This window comes from Martes martes (genome assembly GCF_963455335.1).
Source record: "Martes martes genome assembly, chromosome: 10".
NCBI classification, from domain to species: domain Eukaryota; kingdom Metazoa; phylum Chordata; class Mammalia; order Carnivora; family Mustelidae; genus Martes; species Martes martes.
This window is the reverse complement of record NC_137898.1, coordinates 7,092,317-7,101,300: the sequence shown is the minus strand read 5'-3', so window position 1 is coordinate 7,101,300 and position 8,984 is coordinate 7,092,317. Positions and strand designations below refer to the sequence as shown.

Here is an 8,984-nt window from a genome sequence, read left to right as displayed (position 1 = left end):
GTAGTGAGGTGCCTGGAGTAAACAAGCAGAGAGGGCTGAGAGGCAGCGAGAGGTGTAAGTGTGGACGTCAGGGAGCGTCAGGGCTGGGAAGAGCCTCTGCGGCCTCTGGAAAGATCACCAGCCAGTGGAATAGATAACGCAATTCAGGTAGCAAAAAGGGGTGCATGGGCCGAGAAGGGCGTCCAGAACCAGGCCTGGAAGTTTGGCTGCCCTCTGCCTGGTCGATCGTGTTCCATGGTGACCCTCTGAACATGCCCACTCGGGGCTCATCTCCAGCTCCTCCATCCTCCGGTTCCGGCCCCCCACACCCCGGCCCAGGCTCCTGCCCTCCTCCCCCCGCCCAGGCCTCCTACATACCCAGTCTGGGCATCCCCAGCCCGGAGACTCTGGCTTTTTCTTCTAGAGTGATCTACCCTTGGCTGCCTCTTTCCTCTCTTGTTTTTGTCTCTCTCTGGGGCTCCTTGAGGCCCTCGAATGGGAGAACCCCTACCTTTGAAATCCCACAGTTTATTAACAACAATCGATCACGGAACATCATCAAAAATGAAAGCTGTGCTCCGTGAAAGACAACAGTTAAGAGAGCAAAACGGGAGCTATAGTTCGGGAGAAAATATTTACAAATCACTTATCTGACAAAAGCTTGCACTGAGAATATGTAAAGAACGCCCCAGACTTGACGGTAAGAAAACAAACAATCCAATTAACAAAGAGGCAACAGACCCCAAGAACGCCCGACCAGAGAAGATGCACAGATGCAAAATGTACGCATGTCCCAGGGCTGCCACGTAGCAAAGCACCACGAGCGGGAGGGCTTCAGGGAGAAAGATACTATCTCCGCGTTGGAGGCCAGAAGCCCCAAATCAAGGTGTTAGTGGCTCCATGCTGTCTCTCTGGCGGGTGCAAGCAAACTTTGGAGTTTCCTGGACGGCAGTCACAACGTCCCGGCATCTGCCTCTGCTGTTACATGGCTGTCTTTGGTCTCCCCAGACCTCAGATCTTATCTGAGACAGAGAGAGAGAGAGTGAGAGAGAGAGAGGCCGTGAGCACCGGATGAGGGGCAGAGGGAGAGAGAGAATCTCCATCAGACTCCCCACTGAGCCTGGAGCCGGAGCAGGGCTCAATCTCATGACCTTGATGAGATCATGACCCAAGCCAAACCCAAGAGTCAGATTTTCCACCAGTGGAACTACCCAGGGCCCCCTTCCCCTCCTCCCCACGCGTCTGTCTTCACCTGGTGTTCTCCTCTATGTGTCTGTCCCCGTGGCTCTTCCCTTCTAAGGACACCACTCATACTAGACTACGGCTTACCCTTATCAAGTCTGATCTCATCTTTACCTGATTACGTCGGGCAGAGACCCTATTTCCAAATAACATCACATTCACAGGAAATGGAGGAGGGAGGCCTAACATCTCTTGGTGGGGAAGAAGGCAATAGTATACTCCACAATTGAAAATAAGCACATGAAAAGATGTTCAGTATCATTAGCCGTTAGGGAAATGCAAATTAAACCCACATGACTAAGGAAGCCACATAAGTAAGTATGGTTAGACACAGAAATGCACAATATATTATACAAAAATTTCCAGTAAAGACTGTTATTTTTTTAAGATTTTTTTCTTTAAAGATTTTACTTATTTATTCGACAGAGAGAGAGATCACAAGTAGGCAGAGAGGCAGGCAGAGAGAAAGGAGGAAGCAGGCTCCCCGCTGAGCAGAGAGCCCGATGTGGGGCTCGATCCCAGGACCCTGAGATCATGACCTGAGCTGAGGGCAGAGGCTTTAACCCACTGAGTCACCCAGGTGCCCCAAAGATTATTTAATTAGAATTTGTTGCTTAGAAATCCAGTTATCGAAAGTTTATATGTAGAGGATGTCAGAATAATAAAAAATAATAAAATAAAATAATAAAATAATACACAAATAAAACAAAATAATAAAATAATAAAAAAAGAGAAGTTACATATTCCTTTACAGGTAGAAATACCTAGAAGGGAGTGAAAAGAAAGAAAAACAAACCATAGGACTAAAATAAATACTGACAATACCAAAATTGTCTCTGAAAAAGTTTCACAGTCTCTTATAAAGTTAAACATACATTTACAATATGACTCCCCCTAGGTGTTTATCCCAGATAAATAAAAATGTATGGCCATGTAAAGACCATATACAAACGTTCACAGCAGCTTTATCTGTAGTAGCCCATACTGGAGACAACCCATTCCGAACCGTGGAATACTAGTTGGTAATAAAAAGACAAGGTCATGGGATGCCTGGTTGGCTCAGTCGGTTAAGCGTCTGCCTTTGGCTCAAGTCATGATCCCAGGGTCCTAAGATCAAGTCCCGCATCAGGCTCCTTGTGCGGCGGGGAGCCTGCTCCTTCCTCTGCCTCTGCCTGCAGCTTTCCTGTTTGTGTTCTCTCTCTCTCTCTGACAAACAAACAAATACATAAAATCTATTAAAAAACAAAACATGGTCATAAAAAGGAATGAACCTTTGATACCTGCAGCAACCCGGGCGGGTGAAATGCGGTGTGAAAAAGCCAGCCTCCGAGGTCCCATCTAGTATGATTCTGATTGTGTAATGTTCTTACGTTGGTGACACAGGAATGGTTGCTGGAGGCGGGTGGGGCCGAGGGTGTGACTCTGAAGGACTGGTAAGGGAGTTCCTCTGGGTGATGGAATTGTTGGTATCCTGCTTGGGGTTGTAGATACACCAGTCCAAGCATGTGATAACGTTTATAGAACCAGACACCAAACACATAAATAAATGAGTGCTTGTCAAAACTAATGAAATCTGGATGAGGTGCACAGTTTTGTTATACCAATGTCAATTTCCTGGTTCTCAGTGTTTTTGGTTATGTAAGATGTTAGCATTGGGGGAAGCTGGGCGAAGAGGACACAAAACCCTTCCATACTTTCCCTTTTTTTTTAAAGAGGCATGGGAGTGGGGGAGGGGCAGAGAGAGAGGAAGAGAGAATCCTAAGCAGGCATCACGCTCAGCGCAGAGCCCTATGTGGGGCTCGATCTTATGACCCTGAGATTACCACCCAAGCCGAAATCAAGAGTGGGACGCTTAACCGACTGAGCCACCCAAGCGCCCCTCCATACTTTTTAGGCAACACCTATGTGAGTCGAAAATTCTTTCAAAATGAAAAACGAAAGGGGCGCCTGGGTGGCTCAGTGGGTTAAAGCCTCTGCCTTCGGCTCAGGTCATGATCCCAGGGTCCTGGGATCGAGCCCCGCATCGGGCTCTCTGCTCGGCGGGGAGCCTGCTTCCTCCTCTCTCTCTGCTGCCTCTGCCTACTTGTGATCTCTGTCTGTCAAATAAATAAAATCTTTAAAAAAGAAAAAAAAAAGAAAAACGAAAAATGTTCTCTCCTATGTGGAGTGTGGAAACCCAAGGCTGGCACTGAAGGGACTGGCCCCGAGGCTTCTTTGTGCCCACCTGCTGAGGGTGGGAGGCTGAAAACACAGTTGGTCTGGGGGATTCGTTCATTCATTCATTCATTCGTTTGTTCGTTCTGAACACCTTCTGTGTGTCAGGCTCTGTCCGGAAACAGCGCGAGACCAGACAGCCAGGCTCCGTGGCTTAGGTTTCAGCGTGGGGCCTAGGCCAGACCGCCGGGTTGAGATGCGGCCCTCCCCTCACTAGCTGCGTGGCCAGCAGTGAGTTACGTAACCTCCCAGGGACCATCCAAACTCTGGGGTTTAGTTGTTGTCCTTCTCATCTGTAAAACGAGGCCACTAACCATATCCACATCGTGGGTGGTCGTGACAAACATGGGAACTGATTCAATTATAGGCTCTTTAGTGACATGTTTTGGGGGACTCGCTATGGAGACCGTGGGGGGTCACAGCTTCCTTTCCGGGGAGGCCAACATCAAATACACAAGGGGAAACACAGACACTGCCCCCCCACCACACACACAAGCAGGGTGACCTGATGGGACCCGGTAGTCGGAGAGAGGCTCAGCATCCTCAGGGAGCGTGGGAGGTGGCTCCAAGGAGAGGACTCAGACCAGAGAGACAAAGAAAGGAGAGATTCAGAGATACTCACAGAGACTCAGAAACCCAGAGATTCTAAGGCACGCAGAAACTGAGAGATGTCCAGAGATCCAGAGTGACCAAGAGATCCAGAGATGCATATAGAGACCCAGACACTGAGAGAGATCCAGAGATCCAGAGACACCTGGAGAGATCCAGAGACACCAAGAAATCCCAAGACATGGAGACCCCAAGAGACCCCAAGAGACCCAGATCCCCAGAAACACAGAGAGATTGAGAGACACGGAGATCAAGAGATTAAGGGATTCAGAAACCGACAGAGACGAAGGGACACGGGACAGGAAGGAGAGTCCCTAGGAATGAAAATTCACACTGGCGGCCAGGGTCAAACCCTGAGACTGGGGGCAAAGCGGAGGCGGCTGCTGAGTGTCCAACAGTGAACAGTGGCACTGTGGCAACTGAGGTCCACGGACCTGGCCTCCACACCGGGCCCAGCCACATTTCTTCCCTCCTTCACTCAAACGTCGGCAGGTTGAGGCCCCAATGAGCCTCAGTTTCGCATCTGAAAAATGTCAGTGAGAACCACAAAATCGACCCCGCAGCGGCAGACGTGTTGGTCATGTGACTTGAGCCCACTTATGTTGTCACCACTGGTGGGATTTGGAGCATAAATGATTCAACTTCTTTCTGGCCTCCATTTTTATTGAATACCTATTTTATTTTATTTTATTTAAAGATTAATTTATTCGAGAGAGAATGAGAGCAAGAGAGATCAGAGAGGGAGAGTCAGAGGGAGAAGCAGGCTCCCCACTTGAGCAGGGAGCCCGATGTGGGGACTCAGTCCCAGGACCCCGAGATCATGACCTGAGCAGAAGGCACATGCTCAACCGACTGAGCCACCCAGGTGACCGTAAATACGTATTTTAAAAGTCATCCGTTAGCACCTCTCACTCATTAGGGTGGCTACCATCAATAAAACAGAAAATAGCAATGTTGGCCACAATGCGAAGTTAGAACCCTCGGCCTCCGTTCGCGCGACTGCAAAATGGTGCCGTGTCTGTGGAAAACAGTTTGATGCTTCCTCAAAGAATTAAATATAGAATTACCACCGGACCCTTCTCAGTGTACACCTCAAAGAATGAACAGCCAGGTCTCGAGATATTTGTACACTTATGCTCATGGCCGCCTTATTCACCAGAGCCAGGATGAGGGAAACAGCCTATGTGCCCATCGGTGAATGAACGGATAAGCAAACTGCGGTCTATCCGCGGAACGGAATATTACTCAGCCTTAAAAAGGAAGGAAATCCTGACATATGCCAGGGTGCGGATGAACCCTGAAGACATGCTAAGCGAAAGAAGCCGGTCACAAAGAGACAACTCCTGTGTGATTCCCCTTGTAGGAGGCCCCTAGAGTAGCTGAATTCACAGACACAGAAAGCAGCATGGTGGTTACCCTGAACTGGGGGAGGGGAAGGGGAGGGTGATTGTTTAATAGGTGTAGACACCCACTTTTGCAAGATGAAGCGTTCTGGAGATGGATGATGGTCATGTTGGCAAAACGGTATGAATGTACTTAAATCTACTCAAAAATGGCTAAGATACGAAATTGTACGTGATGTGTATTTGACCACAATAAAAAAAAAATGGGGGGAAAAAGTGTCACTTGTCAAATGTAGAAAGTAATAAAGGTGCTGACTGTCCCATAGGATTGTAGAGAGTAAATGACCCAGTGAGGGCGAAAGGCTTAAGGTGTGCACCGGGCTGGGGGCGGGGTTGGGATGGGGTGGGGTGGGGTGGGGTGGGGTGGGGTGGGAGGGGTTTGCTGGTCTTTGGCAAAGGTCTCTTCTCCTACCTTGGAGCCACTGCCTAGGCTTCCCCTGCCGCTCAAGGATCTTGGAAGGGGGATGTGGACTCTGGGAATTCTTATGCCAAGACGCTCTCCTCTCTGGCTCCTAGGTTTTGAGGTTCCTGGATCTGAAACAAACACAGCCCGGGTCAGCAACCCAGCCCCACCAAGGCACAATCAGTGAATGGGGCCCAGGTCTCGTTTCCGGCCCGCCCCTTGGCTCCACCTTTATGAAGAGGTGGGGAGGGGGCCGTGTCGCCATTCCGGTCCTGGGGTCCCCTCATCCTGCCTTTACCCCTCTTGCAGGTGATGAACCCTTGGAGAAGCTCTTACCTTGTGGGGGGGCCGCAGCTGGGAGGCGAACGTGGAGACCAAGTTCACTCCCGGCAGAAGTGGGTGGTGATGGCCCAAAGCCCCACCCCCTCCCCAGGAAGGGGTCTGATTGGTGGAGGGCTGCGGGGGCGGAGCAGCGCCGGGGTATATAAATGCCGGCCTGGGGGGCCGGAGTCATGCTGTAGGTAATCCCCTAGCTCAGGTAAGGCTGTTTGGAGAAGGGTGGGCTGCTTGTGGGAGCCTAGGTGGAGGTCCCCAGGTTGGCCACAGGGTGGTGCGCGGCAACTTCTGAGCCCCGGGGTTGGCGTCTCTCCACGTAGCGTGAAAATTTTGAGGTGACCCCACCTCAAACGACTCTAAATGCAGGTATTGGTCTAATCACATCCCCCCTCTGGGCCTCACTTTCCTCTCCGTGAAGAAGGGGGTTGGTGAAATGCTGCTTTGGTGTGGGGTGAGGGGGGACTTGGGGGGGCCAGAGGAGCAATTCAACTCTTGCTCTTTGAGGGTCAGGCAGGCCCCACATTTAAGTGGCTGTGAGACTTCCGCTCTGCACTTCCATGTTTGCGAGATGGGTATTGACCTAGACCCACCTACCGGGATGAAGAGAGAGAATGCCCTTAAAGAATTTAGCACAGCTCCAGGCACTTAGGAAGCCCTCCACCGGCCCTTTTGCTGCTCGGCTTCCTCCCTGGCCCGGCCTGGGGTGCCGGGATGGAGTGGGGTGGGGGTGGGGGGTTTGCTGCTGCTGCTGTGGGCTCCAGGACCTCTGCTGCTTTTCGGGCCTCCTCACCCCACACAGAGGCCAGTTTCTGTCCGCTCCCAGCGCCGCCCCGCCCCCCACCGCGAGTCTCCACGCCCATCTCCCCACCTCCTGGAGGTCCTCTGTCAGGGCAGCCTCATCAACCCCTTGGATTTGTGGGGGGCGAGGAGGGTAGGTGCTAATTCCGGAGGCTGCCTTCTCTACAGGCCGTCCTGCCCGGCCCACCCGCTCCCACCCGCTGTGAGATGAGCGACACTCAAGACTTGGCCACTTTGCCCGCGGCTGCCGCCCAGGTGAAGCTGGGGGGCTGGAGCCGTCCAGGTGGGGGGGGCGGGTCTGTCCCTCAGCGGCCGCGCCAGGAGCTCCAGGCCTTTCTCAACCTGCTGGGTGAGTTCACTTGGGGGCTGGCACTGACATCAGGGTGAGAGGTGGGGGTCTCACTTGCCCACGCTCGCCCCTGAAATCTCTGTCCCTTCCCTTTGCAGGTGCCCCCAGTGTGGCAAGGGGAAGGGAGGGGTCCTGGCAGAATGTGGGCTTGGCCGAGGCTTGGGCTTTGGAAGCCTGAAGCCGCTCCTGTCTTGTGGGGACCGATGGTAACCCCAGTCCACCCTCTCTCTTCTCTACCGCAGAGCACAGTTTCCTCCAGGAATTCCTTTCCAAAGATCCCTGTTTCCAGATTTCAGATAAGGTGAGGTGACACCGTGGGAGTAGAGCCCCCCCCACCCCAGCACACCCCCCTGTGCCTCCCTGTAACCTCTCCCCCTTTCTGGGTCTGCAGTATCTTCTGGCCATGGTGCTGGTCTACTTCCGGCGCGCCAACCTGAAGCTCAGCGAGTACACCCACAGCAACCTGTTCCTGGCTCTGTGAGTGGCCAGGGCAGGGGGTGGAGACGCTAGCTGGGGGTTGTGGGAGGCAGGGGGGCCACATGCTTATGGCCTCTGCTCGCTGCCCGCCAGGTTTCTCGCCAATGACATGGAGGAGGATGTGGAGGACCCCAAATGTGTGATTTTTCTGTGGGCCCTGGGAAAAGACTGGCATCTCCGGGTGGCAGATTTCCTGCATCAAAGGGATAAGCTGTGGGCCCGGATGGGCTTCCGGGCCATGGTGAGCCGTGAGTGCTGTGAGGAGGTGAGGCCCCACCATCATTCTGGGGTGGGGGGCACAAGGCTGGACCTCCCACCCCCCCATTTACTACGTACTCTACTCACGCCAGGTCATGGCCAAGGAGCCGTCCCACTGGGCCTGGACTCGAGAGCGGCACCCCCAGCACGGTGGGGCTCAGAGGGGTCCAAAGGCCCAGGTCCTCCTCCCTGGGCCCCCCAGCCCCTCGCCACCTCCCTGTGTCCTCCATGGCCAGCCCCCTTCCCACAGCCAGTGCCGCCACCAGCCCCACCCCGTGCCTGTCTTATCCAAGTGCCCTTCCCCAAACCCTGAGTGGCATTGCCCTCCCCTACAAGCTTGTCTCTCAGTGGCTGAAGACCCCTTGGCGGGGGGCTTCCTCATCATCCCGCCCCCCCAACTACAGCTGGAGCCAGGCACCTACACTCTCCACAGTGAGTTGGGGACAGCAGCTGGGGCTGGGCTTGGGAGCCTAGGAGGCAGGTGTGGGGCCTGATAAAATGGGAAGAAGGGACACAGGACCTGGGGTCCAGCAGGCTTGGGCCCCTGTCCCAGCCCTGCCTCTTCCTAGCTGTGTGCATGTGGTAAGTTTCCTCTCAAAGCCTCTTCGTCCTTTGTCCCCAGTCCTCCCGAAGCCTCCACCGTGCCCTGGGCGCTGACACTTGCAGGGTGAAGAGTAGCCCACTTGCTCGCCCGCTGACCCAAGGCCCACTACCTGTGGGTCCCCCCACCCCAGCCTTCTGTCCTATTGACGTCAGGCTGGCTGAGCTGCCCAGGCCCCCTGTCACCTCCTCCCAGATGTACCCACTCTGACCCTGTCCCCTCTAATAAACTTGTGTCCATAGGACACCGACTGTGCTTAGGCCCTGGCCTGGCTCCTTGACCCAGGGCAGGGGTGGGGAGGGGATGGGAGGAGAA

General features: G+C 53.6%; 1 protein-coding gene across 1 annotated transcript; it reads left to right on the top strand.

The window, feature by feature from the left end:
* Positions 1-7,191: 7,191 nt before the first annotated feature.
* SPDYC (speedy/RINGO cell cycle regulator family member C) lies at positions 7,192-8,562 on the top strand (the record flags this gene model as incomplete). Its single annotated transcript, XM_080817282.1, has 5 exons — positions 7,192-7,333; positions 7,576-7,634; positions 7,725-7,810; positions 7,904-8,075; positions 8,161-8,562. The coding sequence occupies 5 exons, from the start codon at positions 7,192-7,194 to the stop codon at positions 8,560-8,562; spliced, it is 861 nt and encodes a 286-aa protein (XP_080673408.1).
* Between the last annotated feature and the right edge of the window lie 422 nt (positions 8,563-8,984).